The sequence below is a fragment of the Mus caroli genome, unplaced genomic scaffold (genome assembly GCF_978045245.1).
Source record: "Mus caroli unplaced genomic scaffold, Mus_caroli_1 scaffold_12, whole genome shotgun sequence".
Classification (NCBI taxonomy): Eukaryota; Metazoa; Chordata; class Mammalia; order Rodentia; family Muridae; genus Mus; species Mus caroli.
The window spans coordinates 89,761,062-89,782,413 of record NW_028227267.1 but is presented as its reverse complement, the minus strand read 5'-3'; the positions used below and the strand labels follow the sequence as shown (position 1 = coordinate 89,782,413).

The 21,352-nt window shown below is 33.3% G+C and overlaps 1 protein-coding gene across 5 annotated transcripts in view; it reads left to right on the top strand.

Moving 5' to 3' along the window:
- Pcdh9 (protocadherin 9) overlaps positions 1-21,352 on the top strand; it is an 865,561-nt gene that overhangs the window by 576,954 nt on the left and 267,255 nt on the right. Inside the window, exon 5 of one of the 5 annotated variants that reach the window (XM_029469350.2) lies at positions 10,377-10,841. The exons of the other annotated variants lie outside the window; for them this stretch is intronic. Coding sequence (XP_029325210.1) covers positions 10,377-10,501 — 125 coding nt within the window. The 3' untranslated portion in view covers positions 10,502-10,841. Of the gene's footprint in view, positions 1-10,376; positions 10,842-21,352 lie in introns of those variants that run through there. 5 annotated transcript variants of the gene reach the window in all.

The following is a 21,352-nucleotide window of genomic DNA, read 5'->3' as shown; positions in this document are numbered from 1 at the left end:
TAAACACACACACACACACACACACACACACACAGAGAGAGAGATAGTGAGAGAGAGAGAGAGAGAGAGAGAGAGAGAGAGAGAGAGAGAGAGAGAGAGCATTTTTGTTAAGCTTTTAAAGTAGGAGTTAGCTACATTGCCCTTGGCTAGATCTTTGTCCAATATGCCATGCTAGTCACACAATGACTGTTTAGTCCTAGACAAAAGATCTAGGCCAGTTGCCCAGTGGGAAAAATGGACAAGGTACTAAACCTGAGGAAAATACACATTTAAATCTTTTTAAAGATGCCCCTTAACTTTTTATTTTTTTATAATCTTTTAAATAAACTAGTGATATCTATTTAAAAATGCCCTAGAAATAAGCACCATTCTATTTGAGATGGGGATTTTTACCCGGGGAGGAAGATGGTCAGTAAAAAGAATTGAAATGGGGCTTCTTCGTAGAATTTGTCCTGATTCATCACTGCTTGGAGATTAGACAATTTAGGTCATCAATGATTTGTCTGGAGTCATGGGTTAACATGACTCCTTACACTGAAATTACAAGCTTTTTGTTAGTGCCTAGAGCATCATTCACTAGAATACTCTGGAAATGTTATAATCTTAAACGTTAGAAAACACTGGAAATTACAATCTTAAACAGTATATTCTTAAATTGTAGTGAATAATTCTATGCTACGTCTTCTTTACATTGTCTAGTCAGAGTTGTAATTAACTTTGAGGAATTAGTGAAGTGTGATGGAGAGATGTTGACATACTAGTTAACGCCTGTCATCTTCCTTTATGTTTTAGTTGTGTTCATTTTCCTCTGTGGACCCCACTTTCTGGACTTTTATATTTTCTTGAAAAGCTATAATTTTCTTGCAAGTGAAGTAAGAAAGTAGACTCCAGCATAGGATGAATTAAAAATACTTGTTATGCCTTAAAGTAATCCTATTTTTTCAAATATATTAGATATCATTTTTTATTACTTTTATTATTTTGTAGTCCAGTTGTTGTGCCCCTCCCAGTCTGTCCTACTACTATTCCTCCTCCAATTCCTCCTTCCCCTGTCTTCAAAAGGATGCCCCTCCATACTACCCACCAGGCCTCCTCGCTACCTGGGGCCTCACATCTCTGGAGAGTTAGGTGCCTCTTATCTCACTGTGGCTAGACCAGGCAGTCCTCTGTTGTATATGTGTCTGGGGCCTCAAACCTGCAAGTGTATGGTGTCTGGTTGATGGCTCAGTGTCTGAGACAGATCTCAGGGTTCCAGGTTAGTTGAGGCTGCTGGTCTTTCCATGGGGTCAATATCCTCTTCAGCTTCTTCCCATCTTGCATTAATTCAACTACAGGGGTCCCCGACTTCAGTCCATTGGTTAGATGTTTAAGTATCTGTGTTTGTCTCAGTCAGCTACTTGTTGTGGCTCTTACTTATTTTTAAATATTTAAAACTTGGATATTTATGTGTAACTAAATACATTATGCCTTTTAACAAATTACTATGGACAACTATTGCTGAGTAGAGAATATTTGGGGAAACTGGATTATAACTTATGTTCTTTCTACTTCTAAACACAAATTCACAACTTACACATACCTAAATGGTTGCAAGAGTATATCCACTATTCTTTGTTTTTTTCAACGTGTAGTATTGAGTTGTTAACACTGTGCATTTAATAATTCATCATTTTTTGATTTTTTAAAAAAAGTAAATGTAAACACTGAAGATCCCTGCATGTGCTGTAATAAGGATCTAAAACCTACCTCTAAAGCCACTGTGATAAAGGTTTTGTTTCTCAGTATGACAAGGAGACTGTAGACAATTAGAAACTGCATGATGTGGGAAATAGCAAGAACATGGAAGGCACACCCTGCAGGAGAATATTGAGAGCTTTCTTCTGACTTATTTGTATTTTGCTTTCTCAGGGCCACATCATAAGAAAGATTCATCTAGTACATGTTCTTTATTGTGATGCACCCCTTGGGCAAAGATACTCATGTTAGGGTTCTACTTCTGTGACTAAACAGCATGACCAAGGCCTCTTTAGAAAAAAAATGCATTTAATTTGAAGGCCCATCACTCAGGAATAGGCTGTATCTGTGATCCATGCAAGGAATCATATATGAAGGAAACTTCCAGTTTCTTTGAATATTGCCTAGCTGCAATCATGCAGAATCTTTACTCTCTTCCCTCTGTTATTCACCGCCACTGTATTTTTTGTTCTATTTTTATTCTTTGCTAATTTCATACTGGTATCATATATAATGTATATAATATATTCATTACATTTTCTTCACCCTTTCTTCCCTCCAATACCTTGATGCCCCCCTTCACTGTTCCATCCCAAATTCTTGTGCTCTTCCCGCAACCACACACACACACACACACACACTTGAGTCTATCCAATGCTGACTGCACACTCATCAACTTGTTCTATAGGTTCTTTTGCCCTTTAGTCATAGATTTTTGGCTTCATTAATACTACCAAGCATGACTTACATCTTGCTCAGATGGTTTTATTTTATTTTAAAGATGTGACATTCCTTTTTATTCTTTCTCATCCTCCCTCTTCCCCCAAATCTCCATTACTTAGAAATATTTGTAAAGACTGTTCTTAAAGAAATTCATATTTTTTGTTGACTGTAATGAGACAGTTCTTCCAGGAAGAGAAAGAAGCACATACTTGATTTTATTATCAGTTCATAGATGTAGATGTGACCCAGGAAACCTCTTACAATGATCAATATTTTAGTTTCTCGGCCATGTATAAAATTAATGAAACAACTTTAATCATATTAGAATATATTGGAATTTTAGGTTGATTGATTGTGTCTATGTTGGGGGAGGTCTGTGTATCTGTATGTGTGTGTTTGTACATGCATTTAGGAGCATATATATATATATATATATATATATATATATATATGAGCATGCAAGTGTCTTACATCATATGTAAATATCAGAAGATAACCTAGGTCTTCCTCTTCATCTTTTACCTTGTTTGAGGGACTGTCTGGGTGTAGTTTGAAGTAGCCTACATCAGGCTACCTAGTTCCTCAGTTGCGTAAGAACCCGGGGGTTACATGTGTGCTGTATTACGTTCCTTCATAGTTTTTAGAATTCAAAGTTGTAAACTCACATTTGTCTAGCAAGTGCATTACCTGTGAAAGCATGTTCCTAGCCCCTCTACTGGATTTTAACTGAATTTTGGTATGCATTGTATATTTGTATTAAAGTGATACATTAATTATAGTATAATTAAAATAAGTTCTATTTGTAGTAATATGTTATAAAAGTACATGACAAAATATATGATGTTTAGAATTTTAATAAACTTCCAAAGCTCTGTTACCATTATTAAGTACAACTTTGAGAGTGGACCTAAATTCATCAATGAAACAGTTATACTTTGAAGTGATTCTGAGTTAACTTATTTTATTATTGTTGTTCTATGTTAGTTTTTCCATGTTTTATTTTTTTTCTAAAATGCCAAGTTTAAACATGGAAGTAGTATAGTGGTAAGATTCAGTGTCTGAAAATTATGGCATTGCATTATTTTTTCCTTTATAATTTTAATTTAAAATAAAGTTTTCTTTACCAAAGTCACTGTTGGCTATATGATGTGCATACTTTATACATTTCAGTATGGTTTAAATGATGGGGAAATATTGAACACATATAAAAACCAAAAAAAATATTTTAAGTAGAATTAAATCTTGCAATAGATTCTTTTGACTCAGAGATAAAATCATTAGTTACTGCTTTATTGGCAGACCACTAAAGCAAGTTTAACAAAGAGTAATGGGCAAGGTGGTGTTCAAAGGTTTGAAGTTTTCACATCTGTATCTCAAGCACACTTGGCCAACTGTTCCACAAATAAGATGCATACCTGGCGGTTTTATCATACTGAATAATTTTCTTTCTAACACTAGACAAACATCTCCCATTTCCCAATAACTGTAAATCAGATTTCCTTAAGATCTGAATCTATAACATGGAAATAAAAGTATAATGAAAATAACTTTGTTAGTATAAAAGTAGTCAAAAACTATTATATAATCATATCAAAACTAGACTGTTACTGTTACAATTAAGAATTAATTCTTAATTTGTCTCGTGAAATATGAATAGTTAAACTTTGTATCTTTAAAAGTTATTTTTAATGTCTTGCTTAATTATGTACAAACTAGCAAATTATATTTAGTTTGTGAAATCTTTGCCTACCATATATCTCCGAATTGACATGAAAGAATTTATGATTGCTATTCGCTCAAGGAATCATTCCTGGGGCTAAATGTGTTAATGAAGTCTTAGACTACACAGTCTCAACCCCTCTTCAGTCTCTTGTCTAGAAGCAAGTTGCAAGTTCCAAGTTCAGCAAAATTTCGAGGCTGGCAGTTATAAAGTCGTCATGAACTCTACTATTGGAACCTTTATGGGTCATTCTGTCACAATTTAAATAGAATGGAGTTATTTGATACATCTTGGCATCTTTTATCCTTTCAAACTGCATATGAATCACTCAGGTATTTATTCATTCTGCAAATACTGATAGCACTTCAAGTGTGTGTCAGCTAGCTCATGAGGTTGAAGAGATAGATATTAAAACCACAACTGACACCTTAAGCAGGTTGACACTAGAGTCAAGGACTTTGTTGTAATCTAAAGCCCATCTTCTGAAGGCCCTTGAGGCAAATTTTAGGAATATATGACATATTTCTTGTATGACTATAAGATAAATACAAAGCAAACGAAACATTTCAAAATGAGGCATTGGCTACAAGTAGCAAATTAGACAAATGCTAATGATAAGTATAAAAATTATGTTTTATTATAAAATAAGTATTGAGTGAGGAATGAGTGAAGAGTCTGTAGATGAAATTGTACTTTATGACACAGTAATGTTTAAATAGAAATTGTCTAATTCTGTATATATGTACATATATGTGTGCTTTTATATGTGGGAGTGGCCACATGTGTATGGGTGTATGTCTATGTATGTGTGCCTTTGTGTAGGTATATGTGTTTCTGTGTGTCTATGTATAGGTGTTTGTGTGTGTGTGTGTGTGTGTGCGTGTGTGTGCTTGTTTGTGTGTATATGATAATAGAACATATTTCTGGCTGTTATAAAGACCATATATAGTTAGGCAATCACTGAAAATGTCAACATATTTGTAGCCTACACTACCATTGTCTTGAGAACATTGATTTCAAAATTCCAAAATAAAACTACAAGTATCTGTGTGTTTTACGGAAAAATTAAAATTTAATTATATCTAATTAAGTGCAATAAATGACACATCAGTGGTTCAAATATGTATCTATGAAAGTGTGTAGAAAGACAAATTGATACAAGATTTTGAATAATGGGCCTACCAAAATAATGTCTACTTGTATACCTCAGATAAAGGAAAAGAAAGAAATGGAAGTATTTCTGGACTGTAGCCTTTATCACTTATTAAAAATGTATACAGAAAAGAAGTTAGAGACTATGAGAGGAAAACTCAGATTATAATTAGGTTTTGAGGTTTGTAATATTGCACAAAGTTTTTTAAGAACAAGTAATATGAACCTATATAATTAATGAAAAAATAAAAATGTAAAGGATGAATGAGGTTTTGGAGTAATTGTGACAATTGGAAGACAAAGGAACTAACTCTATGATGTAAATCAGACAACAAGTCACTAGGATGGAGCAGTAATATAAAGTTAAGAATGCTAAAAGTGGGAGAAATAGTTTATCCCAGGAAAAAACCACACCAATTCATTATCCAGTACCAAATGGGCAGCCCTGTAAGCATACACACAAAACATTAGAAAGACTGACATGTTATACTTAGAAATACATATCTATATCCATACTATTTTCATGTAACAAAAATATATGAAAAGGGAGATCAAAAATTGGAAAGAGGGATTTTTAATTCAGCAGAACAATTTTTGAGTATGCACAATTGCAAACAAATAAGTCAGTAATATTTTGCATTTGGGATTCTTTTTAGGTCAAAGTACCATGCATTAGTCTTGTGGAGAGATTTGTAGAGGGAAGATGCCTCCTAGTGTAAACGTGGGGTAATTTCAGGTTATGATGCTGTGCTGTGTGGAATATCATCATTTCCATAGCTGTTGTTATGGGATGATTCAAAAGGTCTAAAGAGAGGAGCACTCATAAACATTTTGTGCAATATTTTAGGGGAGAAAGCTTTCTTCATACATTCTTCGGATTCAAATAATTTGGACATGGTTAAAATGAAAGATAGAGAGTAACAATTGAGTGACTCAGTAAAAATAAACAGCATATGAATCTCATTAGCTAACAGCAAGGTAAACTTCTTATATCTTAACCCTAATAAAACTATATATGTCAGGACCAAAGGGAAGGGAGTCAATATACTATTTATAAAATAAAGCAAGTACATTCAATTTCATCTTTATACACATACATTTATAATAAGAATTAATGAATTGGATTATGCAAAGCTTTGAAAAAAAACTAAGTATTGGAAGCAATTGAGCTACTTTTCTAAAACATTTCAACTATCCTACTGCTATTTTGACATGAATTTCTGCTCGTAGGCTTAAAAACATAAAACCTGATGTCATTGGTAAACACAGATGCCCATATTGTTATAGGATTATGGCAGCACTGCCAGATAAAAATCTTTAGGCAGAGGAGGATTCTAGAGACTTTCCCAGGGACCATATATGCTCTCCAATAAATATGCTGAACACATAAGGAAAACCTTCAGTGGCCTAGAATGAGATAAAAGGATGGATTTCCCAAGAGAAGAACAATTATACTACAAGAGATAAGGGATCAGAAACTACTTAAAGATTCAAGATACGGAGCCTAGCTGTCTAACACCTACCTTCCGGTCTGCTTGTTTTGGTCTTGCTGTGGAATGTCTTATTTATTTATATTAATTTGCTTTCCTAATTAGTCTTATGACTGAAATACACACATTATTGTCATTTAATTTGAATTTCAGATTGGCAAGGAAATATTTACTTAGTGAAAGTTTGTGATGGTCTTTATAATTTTTATATGAGACAGATATAAGTAAAAGTGTTGATATGACATTGTTATTTAAAAATGACCATCAGAATTTTAACTAAGTGATTCACATTATATACAGAGATTTTTGTATGCATAAAGAGCAAATATTCTCCCATCCTAGGTGTTTGGTTTGTAAGCATATTCAACATGCTAAATTATTAGATCTAAGATAGAAAGTAACTCTATGTTGTTTTCTTATTCTAAACATAATTTGATGGTTTACAAGTTTTTATATATGATCTTTTAGAAATTTTCTGAAATTGATGCATTTATATACTATATTTTCCTTTCGGGATCAAATGTCAAACTATTGAGGTCTAATGATGATGAAGGAACCATATGTCAACGTAGCAGAAATATACATGTGAAAGGGGAGGGGCCATGCCATGATGTGCTGGTCACTACATTAAATTTCCTTTCCAAATGGCTGTAGAAGTAGAGGAATTTATTTATGTCTTTGTATTCCATCGTGCTTAGAAAAACTGAATTTAAAATGTGATTAACATAAGTCCTTTGAAGATTTACATGCATTTAGTACAAAAAAAAAAAAGGTTTTGAAATGTAACGTACAAGTGATTTAGTGTTTCTGTAGGGTTGACCAAAGAATTTCCACATAGAGTTATAAGGAGATTTGAGTTAAATATCAGATATATGAATGACAAACTACAGTAGATGAACCTCTCTGTGGATTCTGATCTTTCACAGATATCTTTCTATTAATTAGCTGAAACTTCTTAATCTTTTACAATTCAAAATGAATCGTCTTAGAAGTCAGTTTTGCAGAATGAAATGTACTACACAATGTGTGAATTTGTCATCTAATATCAGAAAACAAAGTTCATGGTCAAAACCTGTTAAGTGAGCATTGGAAGGAACAAACAAACCATGAGATTTCTAAAGTGCAGACATTAGTTTTATTGATTTGTTTTTTCAGTTTGTTTTTAAAACAAATGTGGTTGGTCACTGGAAAAACAAAAACAAAAACAAAAAATCAAACAAAAACATTCTCGATTAGGAATACCACAAGAAAACATGAAAAGCTTTTAAATATTTCCATGAATGAGAAAGGAAATTGCTTTAGTCAAGGTAGACAGTGCATTATCTTTTATGCATTTTAAGATACAGCCTCGGACTAAGCACAGTATACCAATTGTGAAGTCATTCCCGGGACCAAAAATAGATGTGAAGATCCTAAAAAGCAACAAGCTGCAGGTTAGGAAAGGTGCTATTTTATCTTAGAAGTGGCGCTTCATTGGAATGCTTTCTCAAAGGCCTCATTTTATGGGAAATGTATTTTTAAATTAAGTCAAAGTGGGTCCTTATTCAAAGAAGGATGTTGAGTTCTGATTTAAGCTGCTTAGGCAATAGCTATAGAATATCCAACAGTAACTCTTCAGTAATCTCTCCTAAGTCATAACTATTGTGTGCTGGAAGATTATGATTTAAAATAAGAAGTTCAGGTATTTTGAGCCAGAAATACCAATACTCCACAGGCAGTAAAATCTTGACATAGCAGTAAGTAGCATAATAAAAAGGGAAGAGAAATTGGTCTATATTCTATCAATTTTATGTCTTACTAGCACAATCAGAAAGCTTTTTGGTACTTTACTTCATTTATTGTTCAGAAAGTGGGTGAAGTATGAAAGTATTTTACCCAATGAGACCCTAAGAACATGTGCTTCAGAAACAAGCATATTGAAGTTGACAGGGGCCCTGAAATTTTCAGGTGTTGTGCAGTCTCCCACTCCTCCTTTTGCCTCTCTCTGGCTCTTTAAGATAAGAGTGTGCATATCCTCAGAGCTCTTGCCTCTAGCTGCATATGTAGCAGAAGATGGCCTAGTTGGCCATCATTGGGAAGAGAGGCCCCTTGGTCTTGCAAACTTTATATGCCTCAGTACAGTGGAACATCAGGGCCAAGAAGTGGGAGTGGGTGGGTAGGGGAGCAGGGCAGGGGGAGGGGATGGGGGACTTTCAGGATAACATTTGAAATGTAAATAAAGAAAATATCTGATAAAAAATTAAAAATGTAAAATGGAGTGTGTATATCTTAGAGAGATGATACTAGGTACATCAGTAATAACATAAGGGCACTGCAATTAAATGAAGTCTGACAAACACAGAAAAACATGGGAGCCAGTAATACTGCTATTCAGCAAATAACTGCTAGCTGTCCTTACTGGTTCTGTGCCTGCTCTTTTAAATTTATACATTTAAAATAAATTTACATCTTCACATATTTTAAATCATGCCTTTGTAAAAGAATGAAATAAGCCTTTGGAACCTATAAAATTCCCATAATTAGTTGACAATTTACTTGAAATTAAGTAAAACTTATACATTGTTCAATTAGAAAGCTATTAACAAATTAAAATGGGAGCTGGAGAGATGGCACAGTAGTTAAGAGCACTGACTGTTCTTCTAGAGGTTCTGAAGTTCAATTCCCAGCAACCACATGGTTGCTTACAACTATGGGATCCAAAGTCCTGTTTCTGATTGGCTTGAAGAGAGTGACAAGTGTACTCACATATATAAAATAAGTAAGTTAGGTTTTTTTTTTAAAAAAAAATCTTAAAATGGATAAGAGAAATGTGAGTTTTCAGGAGAAATATCCCACTATTGTCTTTATGCTAATCTTTGCATAATTCAATTTATAAATTATTTATTTAATTAGATTAATATGTAGCTATATTATAATAATGATAATCAGGGGTAAAATAAAATTACATTGAGATAAGTATAAAATGAAATACTCACTTTTCTGCTGCCAATAAGTTATGTTAGCAGAAGAGAAATATTATAATCATAAACAGTTTATATTATGTTCCAAATATTAGTGACATAAAGGCAAATTTTCTGCTTTATTTGAAACACATTCCTCCCCCACCCCAGTTTCTCTGAATTGCTCTTTAATTGTTCACAAATTACCTGAAAGCAGTTTATTCCTGGTTCCTTAGTTGAAAGCTTAGAAGATATTTCTTTTTTTTTGTTGTTTTCTGGAAGTATATGGGAAGTTAGAGTATGGTGCTGCCTGTTTTTCATGTGGAGATCACATGGTGCCCTTGCCCTCCACAGTAAGCGATATGACCCTGACTTATGTACCACATTCCCAAATATGGTTGCCATGAAATAAAACTACAAAGCAAAGGCAAGCTGGAGGGATCTCTTAAGCAAGACTGTGATAGTTCAAGATGGCATCATGATTCTTTCTGTGTTTAGCACTGACAGGCACATTTTTCTTCTTCACACAATTCGAGATGCTGATTTTGATGTATAATACTGTTTAGATCTATTTCCCCTCTGCTATATAAGCGATTGCTTCGTTTTTGTGTCCTATAGTGGAATGGAGGTCAAATGAACAGCATCCTAAAGAGTCCCTGGGTTTGATTCTGCACCCGAATGCTACCTCGGAGAGTCTGCTGCTTTTGAGAAGTTTGACAGAACTATCTTCTATTAGCCTTTAGGGTGAGGTTCAAACTCTGTCCGTTCCTTTCACCTCTTTCCTAGCACTATTAGTTTGGGGAATTGGAGGTTTGAGTGAGTGATGTGACCTGCCCTCTCGTTCCCAGCCAGTGGAATAAACCGTTAACCATCCTACTGCTTCTTTGTGCTTGGAAAGCAAAACTGTTTTCTCCTATATTAACTTGGACTCTTTCACTAATTAAGCAGATATTGATATATTTATAATATATGTCAAGTTTTTAATGGTCTATACTAGAGGTCTTAAATTTTATACTATAAAACAGTTGCTCTAGATAATTAGAATCAGATTATACAAAACTCCAAAGAATTTAAGTGCTAAAATAATAAGAAAATACTGTATAAACTTATAAAAATTAACTACGATAGATATATAACATTGAATTCCACAGAGATATTGTATTTTATTAATCTGTTTATTGTTCAGTTCTTGTGAAAATATACCTGCATTGTATTAAGATATCTATTCCACAATTCCACAAAACATAGATTGTAAGAAACTCTATAACTTAAATTACTCTTCCAAGAAAATATGTCTACTATTTATGTTCAGTTAAAATTCACTGGATATATAAATAAATAAATTTCAGTTTGTTTTAGAAAACATTTAATAATTCATAGTATTTCATTAAGCTTTTCTTTTCTCATCTGTCTTTTGAAAATATGACTATATTAACTTGACACTGACATAATAATAATAAAATAAGTTGTGAAACAGTCAATGACCAACTCTACTCCTCAAAGATCTCTAGCTTGTTCAATTGCAACCTAGATATACACACATTCATAATTGTTTTCTATTCTACAACAACTTATAATATGAAGAATATCATATTTGGAATGTGGGCTTAGTTTCCATTGGCCAATCAATCAAAGAAATACTGAGACCAATTAATTGGTACTGTGAGAATAGAGAAATATAGGTGCATATTTTATGCAATGAATATATGAGATATAATTAAATAGAGTAGCATAGAAATTGATAGTGAATTTTAGAGTTATAATAAATTTGTCAGTGCTACCAGCAGTTTACATTGTAAAATCCCTATATAATAGTTTACTGTCAACAACTAGCTTCACTGAAATGTCTTTAATAAAAGAAAAGCAAAGAGAAATACCTAATATATAATACTGTTGAAAAATATTTTGCAAGTTCAGAGATTACAGGGGAGCACCACTACATCGGGTCCCTCCAAATGAATATAACTTATTATTTAATGTCATATTGAAGAGAAATAAGATTTTTTTAATTTAAAGTGGTTAGCCTAAACTCTAATGGCAATTCACCCTCATAGGTCCATTAAGAGAACTGTAACAGGAGAATAACACTATTACTTAGTTAAATCTAATTTCAGCTAAACAATGCTCACTTTTATATTGACTATGAGTGACATAAGTCATATTTATTGTAAAGTATTGTTTTGGTGTATCTGAAATTGCAATTTAGCAGAGTATTCTTTTCCATTGGACAGTCTCCTACCTGCTTGAAATGTTAATTCGTGAGTAAATAACAAATACAAGAATATTAATGGTGTACTAAGAAGTCTACAGGGAGGAATTGCAACCTCGAATCGGAAAGATTATTGATATGCATTGATATCAATGGTCTGCATACAGCCAAAGAGACAGAGGAAGACCTTGTCATTTCAGCTTCTTTGCCTCAAGGTGCATGTTAGATCCATTATATCCTGACATACTCTTGAAGATGTGAACCCGCTTGTTATGCAGGAAAAGGATTCTACTTATAAAAACATCCTCAGACTATGATACTTTGAGCTAGAAAAGGTGGGGCCGCTATTCTGTGGAAACAAATCTTCACAGTCTAACAAAGTGCTGTAGAAATAAAGCAGAGACTTTCTAAGCCAGATGTGACACTCATTGTCTTTGCACCATCAACTTTATTAAGGTAGTGTATGGAAAACATGCTTATTCATCCGACAAAACTGATGAATAAAAAAAAATCTTTAAATAAATAATCAGAGTGCCAGTTTTTCTGAATAATGTGCCATGTGGACACTTTGTTTACTGTTTAGCTGAAGGCTATGTTGAACAAAGAATGGCAGCCAAGTAGACACTAACTTTTAAATATAGATGAGGGCTTATTAGTAAGCATGGAGCTCAATATTTCTAAGATCTGCTTCGAACATCGCTCCTCTATTTTTTTCCTATCTTCTGTGACATTCCTTCAAGAGCTTATATTCTTCATGGGTGTTATTTATTGCTATATGGTCACAAAGGTAACACAAATGGTCAGTCCTTCTGGTACCACAGGAGGTACATAATATTAGATGATTCTTTTCATTGTCATCAGCGGGGCTCCTCCTCAGATATTCCATGACTCTATCCAGGATACCAAACGATGGATCACTTCTGTTGTTCATTTAAAACAGAAAATCTCAGAGATGGAAGAACGAAGGATGATACTTTAACTACTTTCACTGATTCAAACACTATGTTTTCCTCCAGAGCTACTTACCTCATAAACACACTGTTCATTTATTGTGTCTTTATGTCAAATGGCTGGACTTTGTGGCTGTCCTTAAGAGGAAGTAGTTCCTCAAAGGAAAAGGTACCACGAAAAGGGGGGCATTGTTCATCTTACCAACAGACACATTTTTATAAAAAACATCATTGAAAATCTATTTGAAAAATTTACTGATAATGGATAGTTTTCTGGATAATTCCATTGAAAGCCATTTATATATTTCCCTTAATAGTCTACATTTCTATCAGTAAATGCAATAGACCTTAATGATACATAACATATTTAATGCATTGCTTACACACTTCTGGTAACCGCTTAAAACCTCAGCAGTCACCCACTTCTTCATTAATATTATTTTAAGCTTCATGATTAAAAAGAGTGTGATATGGTAAGTTAAGTGTAAATATGTGTACAATTTTAAAAATGCAATGCTTACTTTCTAGTAAGTCCATAGAGACTAGCTTTTATAGGTAGGTAGCAGAGAATTATTAGTTAATAGTTATTAATTAGTTAATAATTTCTATTAGTTTGAATAGAAATTATTTCTTCCAATATTAAAAAGAGGTAATGGGAATGAATATACACAGTAGCAATAATTTATACAGCTATATACACTTTTCACCTTTTCACTCATGCTTTTAGAATGTTCTTCATGCAAGGAGCATGAGAAGTACAGAGTATCATAGGCTGAGTCTGTGTGGCTTGAAAAGAGTAGTATTTCAACCCCAACAGAATTCTCTCTCTCTCTCTCTCTCTCTCTCTCTCTCTCTCTCTCTCTCTCTCTCTCTCTCTCTCTCTCTCTCTTTCTGTGTGTGTGTGTGTGTGTGTGTGTGTGTGTGTGTGTGTGCATGTGTATGTGTTTGTCTGTCTGTTTGTCTGTCTGTCTGTCTCTGTGTGTGTGTGTGTGTGTGTGTGTGTGTGTGTGTGTGTGTGTGTCTGTCTCTGTTTCTCTCTCTGTCTCTGAAGCTTTCTAAAGGTCTATGCTCAAAGCAGGATGCTGACATATGATTTTCAGTACTCTGTGGACTTAGTAATGCCACAGGAAAGGTAGAAAGACAATTTAAAAAGATGTTTACAATACATTATGAAATTATCTGTTAAATACTCATAGTTTTTCCTTTTCTAATTGGTTTCTATAGATTGTTATAACTATTAACAGAACACAGGTATTTGAGTATACAATCTGATGTAAATGAATGAACAAATATTTCTGATAACTTTTAGTAAAGTACAAAGTGAATAAAAAGCATGAAAACATAACCCAGATGCTTGTCCATATGCACTGGAATAAATGGTTATTTGAATTTAAAATTGTACCCAAAACCCATTCATTGGCCTCTGTTTACTGAAGATGAATATTAAACCTGGCTTACACTGAACATACTCATTCTCAGTTTCTCTCATTATGTTGCAGTTGGGCAGCATCTTCCTCTATAAGGTCTCCTGTATTTTGCACTAACAATTCTCACATGCCCATTCTTGACCACTATGCTGAAACTTAAAGAATAGAGAATTGCCTGAGAATAATTTGCAGTCGCAATGCCAAAGCTCTCATATAGTAGATAAAACATGTGCTTCCTCAAAATGTTAGAAGAAAAACATATAATTATAGTCTTGCTTGAAAAGCATTTTAGTTTATATTTTTCTGTCTCTTTTAAGAAATAAGAAAAATAGTCATTAGAAATAATAGCAGCAGAATAAAACATGATTTTCTTCTTTCCAGAAAAGCATATTTAAATACCAGATAACATCTACTGCTCAACAATTATTCAGTAGACTCTAAACTGTAAATATTTGTGCTCTTAATTGTCTCATGAATTTTAAAGTCAAGGATTTGGTCATGAGTTTTACAATTATGTTGAAGATTATGAAAGTGAAATGACCTTGGAAATCTTGCAAGACATATGTTAGTCTTGATCATTCCAATCCAAGAAATTCAGCCAACATAGAGTAGAAAAGTTGCTTAACTCCAATCTAAGATTACATGTTCCCTTCAAGTGTTAACCCCCCTGGTGTGTGTGCATGTGTATACATGTGTGTGTGTGTGTGTGTGTGTGTGCATGTGCGCGTGCACTCTTGTGTGCACATATATGCACGTACTGATTTTACATTATGTGCATGGGTGTTATGCTTGCATGGAGGTCTCTTATCACATTGCATGCATTCATTGCAGAAGGCAGAAAAGGGCAATGGATTCCTTGTACCTCACATTACATATGAGTATGGGTTACATTTTGTGTCCTAAGAAACAAACTTTGGAAGATCAGAACAGCATTCAGTGGTGTTCTTAGCCATTGGTCCATCTCCCTTGATAATCCTTGGGTTTTAATTGCTTACTAAAGTTTACTAAAAACTTATGTATGCCCGAAAAGAAAATGTCAATAATACATGGCCTCAAATGGATGAATACTATCACTGAGGTAACCTTAAGCATTGAAATATAAGGTATTAAGTTAGGAGTCTTATTGTTCATGTGCAATCATTCAGAAATTACCCTTTAACTATATTTTTGGGGAAATTATATTAAAGACAGAATCAAACAGATGAAATTGAAGTACGGTATTGTGTTTTTAACTCTTCTTTTCACTGATAGATATTATCTAATCCAAGGGCTTTTACAAAATGAAAATAATAGTACAAGGTAGAAAAATCCTTAATTAGAGCTTCAGAAATGGATCAGCAATCTAAAACACTTAGCACCGAGTCAACCTACCTGAGTTGGTTATCTAAGTTCCTCATGGTGACAGAGAAAAATAACTCCAGTAAATTGCTATAATATTCTTAGTTGTTTAGGGGAAGTAAACTAGATATGAATATAAACCACTGATATTCTAAAATCTTCTCAATTAATCCATTAAGAGATACCCTTAATCTTTAGTGAGCTAAGTATTCTCACTGATGTATTTTTTTAAATTTTTCAAAAATTTCCATTTAAAGCAAATATATTGTTTCTATTATAAAGGAAAATAATATAGCTTTTCTTTCAGGGAGATGTGATGCATGTTTTCCAAATAGTATATATTTTTCAAGAAAACATATGTAGAAAGCTAATTAAAAACATACTTATTGAAAAATACTTATGATTGTCTTCATCTGCGATAATACCTTACATCTTGATAATTTATTTTGTAAATATTGATAATTAATTTTTTAAAATAATCTAAGTTTTGAGTTATACATAATGAGAAAAGTTAATTATGTATCTTTGTGTCATTTATGTAAAATAGCCATTGATACACAGACTAGTGGAGGATAGCTAGCTTTGGTCTAATTCAATGATACTGTGATTAGAAAGAGCAGTTCCATAGATGACGTGAACAAATCAGAGCTATTTCAGTTACCACTGTCAGGTAAATAATTACATGTCTGAATATATGAGCTCATTCTCTCATGGCCCTGATGAGGCTCTTATGAGTCATTTATATAAGATCTGGTAATTTCCATTTTCCCTAATATGTATTTTAAATTTAGGAGTAGACCCCAAGTTGTTTAATCTTCATTAATGTGCCATGCGCTAAACAAATTTAAACAAGCACAAAATTTTGCATGTTTAGATTAATTAAATCATTAAGTCAGGAGTTGCTGTGTTGCAAATACCCATTTGGCCTGGTTGAATTTATTATCTAATATCTGTGGGCACTGATTAGCAGTTTTGCTCATTATTAAACTGAACTTGTTGCATAAATCAAGGCCCTAAAACATTACTTAACGTGGTTGTTCCCTGAGCCATTTTTAACCTTTCTGGCTCAAACACTTCACTCAGTTTCAAAAGGATAAATATGTATTAATTTATCGAGCATAGGCTTGAATAAAACCATTATATCCAAGCCATTTCTCTCAGCATGTTTTTTTCTTAATATTGTCTATATTTAATTTATACTTAGGTATATTTAACTATCAGTTTTAGAATTGTCATGTTTAACTCCCAAAGCAAACAAAAATTAAAAACATATGTGCCACCTACATCATTGCCTTACAAGAGTTACCTGGGAACAACAAGTAGAAGAAAAATGTCCATCTATATCCATGGGAGTGGCCTACGAAAGAATATATGTGTGCTCTAAAAAGCAAATTTCAAATAATTTTGTTAACTTCAGTCATTTAAAATGCTTTTCGTGTTAGAGACAACAATTTAGCAATGGAAATATTTTTGTCACATCCTTGAAACTACTTGATTCATTCAGAATGTTAAAATGATGCATATGAAATTAGATATAAAAAACAAATAACACATATGTAGCAATGTGCATTTCAAAGAAAATAACATATGTGTGTGGATATGCCTTTTCGAATATTTGGATTTCAGATAGATAGATAGATAGAGAGAGAGAGAGAGAGAGAGAGAGAGAGAGAGAGAGAGAGAGAGAAAGATAGATAGATAGATAGATAGATAGATAGATAGATAGATAGATAGATAGAAAGAAACATAGATAGATAGATAGATAGATAGATAGATAGATAGATAGATAGATAGATAGATAGATAGATAGATAGATAGATAGATAGATAGATAGATATTGTCTTAGTCAGGGTTTCTATTCCTGCACAAACATCATGACCAAGAAGCAAGTTGGGGAGGAAAGGGTTTATTCAGCTTACACTTCCATACTGCTGTTCATCACCAAAGGAAGTCAGGACTGGAACTCAAGCAGGTCAGAAAGCAGGAGCTGATGCAGAGGCCATGGAGGGATGTTCTTTACTGGCTTGCCTCCCCTGGCTTGCTCAGCCTGCTCTCTTATAGAACCAAGACTACCAGCCCAGAGATGGTCCCACCCACAAGGGGCCTTTCCCCCTTGATCACTAATTGAGAAAATGCCTTACAGTTGGAACTCATGGAGGCATTTCCTCAACTGAAGCTCCTTTCTCTGTGATAACTCCAGCTGTGTCAAGTTGACACACAAAACCAGCCAGTACAGATATGTATTCATGAATGCAGAAAATCCCAACAACTTTTAATTAGTGGGTTCAATCTATCACCTATCTCTCTGCCTATCTAATCTATCTATCTATCTATCTATCTATCTATCTATCTATCTATCTAATCTATCTATCTATCATCAATCACCTTTTATTTACATGAATTTGTTTGTTTGTATGTTTGTTTATTTATGTGTGTGTGTGTGTGTGTGTGTGAGAGAGAGAGAGAGAGAGAGAGAGAGAGAGAGAGAGAGAGAAAGAGAGTTATATGTGTTTGAAGGCATTTGTGTCCATAATAGTGTATTCACATGTGGAAGACAGAAAAGACTATCACAGTCCTGATTCTGTGATATTTCACACACTCTTAATCAATTATAGTCTACACACGTATACTTTCACCCCATGAAATTCTAATTGTGCTTAAAAGAAAATATTTGTGTCAGGTTCACAAATATCTTTGATACAACTTTTCCATCCACATAACACTTGAGAGAACTTTACTTGGATTCTGTAGGCTCCTTGGCATATAAAGCTCAGGAGATATTTCCTTAAGCGTTATCAACAGAGATGTGAAAGTGCTTAAGAATATTGATATGAATACTGCCTTAATTTTTTCTCATGAAACTTGACTCTTGGTTATACATTCTGATTTCCTTAAGTTCAGAAAATATTATTATTTGATTCCTAACATCTAAATTACACTGTTGAAAAAGATAGTCTATGTAACTATTTTATAACTACTATTATTCATATGTGTGCTTAGTATGTGTGGGGGAAGGAAGGGATTATATGTCCCACCAAGTATGTGTGTAAGTTAGAGGATAACACTGTTGCAACTATTTTCTCTTTCACGTTTTTGTGATTTCTAAGGTGGTACTCAATGTTTTCAGGCTTTTGAGAAAACACAGATGATTTTGATTCATCCTTTCAGCTCATTTTGTGTAATTCTGATAGTTTCAAAGTAAAGTCCTCTTGCTGTATTATTTCCTGCCTATTAAAATGAACACCACTTCTGAAAAAAAAGTATAATTGAAAAATATATAAATTATTCACATGTAATAATTATTTATTAATCACACATTAACATAAATAAAGACATGAATGTTAACTGATATTAATAATACCTCAAGTTCTCAAGAGTAAAACAGAATCACAACAAGAATTAGATATCATTACAAAGAAAAGCAGCTACCAATTCTGTAAGATTACAAACCTATATATTTAATATTTTATTCCTTTTTTGATATGCACATGTTAAATTCATAACTAAAATATATATTTCAACTTTTCTGGTATAAAAATACTAGACATAGGTATTATTAATTGACTATTAGATGATTTTTGAGATATTAGAAAATTATTTTAGTTATTTTTTATTGTTAATTATTTCAAGAAAAACTGCCATGTCATTTAACAAGTTCTATATGCTATATATACATATACAATAACTAAGAATAAACATAGAATACTACTTTAGTTTAAGTAATATCTTTATTAAGGCTTAGCATGCAGGATGAAGAAGAAAACTAAACTCAACGTGTATGTGGATCATAGATTTCCCTCTTCCTAAAATCAGTTTTACAAATTGATGCTTTGATTTTCTTCATTGTTTTCAAGCCTGATATTTGGTTTTCTTTCTTATACACTTGACATAATGTAGCTCTTAATAATAGAAAACTGTACAACTTATCCATTATAGTAACAAGAAGAAAAATCTTTTAGGCAGATGAATATCAATCAAGTGTCTCTATCAAACTATGTAGTACACAGCAGCATACCAAATGTGAACTGTAGGATGCCAATAATAAAATTTCAAAGATCCACAGTCTGCTATATTATGGAACTATTGTCTTTCCAAGAGTTTTTGTTCCTAATTGTAGCCATTAACCTTAAAGTCCATTGAAAACAGGCTGAGAAAATAAAGCCTCTCCTGTACTCCAAATAAGAGAATAACTGGTACATTGAAATGTTTCCTCTGCCTCTCTATCTCCCCCGCCCCATATCTCCTTTAACCCACCTTTCTCTTTTCTTTTCTTGGAGAACAGTTTTATTAGTGGTGAAGAGAAAGCACAGGACATGTGGGCTGCAAATCTGGGCAGGTGCAGCCAGGAGGGAGGTGGAGAAGAGGAGAAAAGGAAATGACTTTTGAATCAGAGTCCAAGAAATCCTCCATAGTTAGAGAGGCCAGGAAACAGCTACATGGTAGATGGAACAAGGGGCTTCAGAGGATGAGAAAGCCCAGAGTGTCATGAAAAGCTTCCATTGTTTTTATTCTTGTATCCAAAAGAAAAATATCAAAGGAAGAAAATTGAAAAGCTACACTTTTCCGAGTTAGAACTCAGAGAAGAAAGCCAGCCATGTGTCAGAGTCCTGGGAAGAGACCCCCTGGATTTGATAAACATTATTTCTGTGCAATCCAATTAATGGATGTCTTTATTTTTTGAAATTTTATATAAAATTATCTGAATGCTTGAATATGCAGTCCTTGTTATCACCTATTTATTCAAGGACAAAGGACTTTGTTCCATTCAGCGGGTAAATTTTAACTTATTTGGTAAAACACATGTTATAGAAACTCATCTGCTTTTATAATAAATAGATGCAATAAACACAACTAAATGTAGTTATCTTTAATATTTAGCTCTGGAAATTTCTTTTGTGTATTTGACTATGAAAAGAAAGAAGAACCATAAAACTAAGGACAACTACAGTTTGTCTGAAAATTACAGTTTTCCTGGTCTCAGTGTATTCAACTATTTTATTTTACTTTGTTTATCTTGAAAAACATATATTTAGTATAATTTTATCATTGCTTTCTGAAACGGTCAGTTTCACAAATTGACAGACAAGACAGCAGGGCACACTGTGTTTTAAATCCTTCCCACTTCTGGTAAAGTTTCTCAGTATCAAATCAAACACAGCACATTTGACTGATCTTGCTTTATGTCCAGCACTCTACTGAACTGGAATTGTGTTCTAATACTTCGTATCTTACTGAACATAAAGCATGGTATGATTAGTTGAACCTTTCATTTCCTGTCTAGCTAGTTCACTCCACTCACTTCCATAGTATAAAGAAAGTTTCGGTCATCCTGTATCCATTTCAACTTCTTCAATTGACAGGAACTATTACAGAGGGGCTTTAATCAAATATTTCCTCTCAGGAAGTCTCTCTGGGTGATGGAAAGTTCATTAAATAGTTTGATTTCACATAAGCAACAGATGGTTTCAGTTTTCTCTCTTCATTGCCAGATTTTGAGAAGGCAATTTCCTAGCCGAGTTGACATGAGAATACACGTTCATTTGCAGTTCTTCTATTTAATATTTACTATTTCACAGATATTATTTCTCTAATATTTATATTCTATGGTCTTACTTTTCCTCTGTATGAGCACCTCCTATGTTTTCCACTGCATTAAAATAACTAAAATAA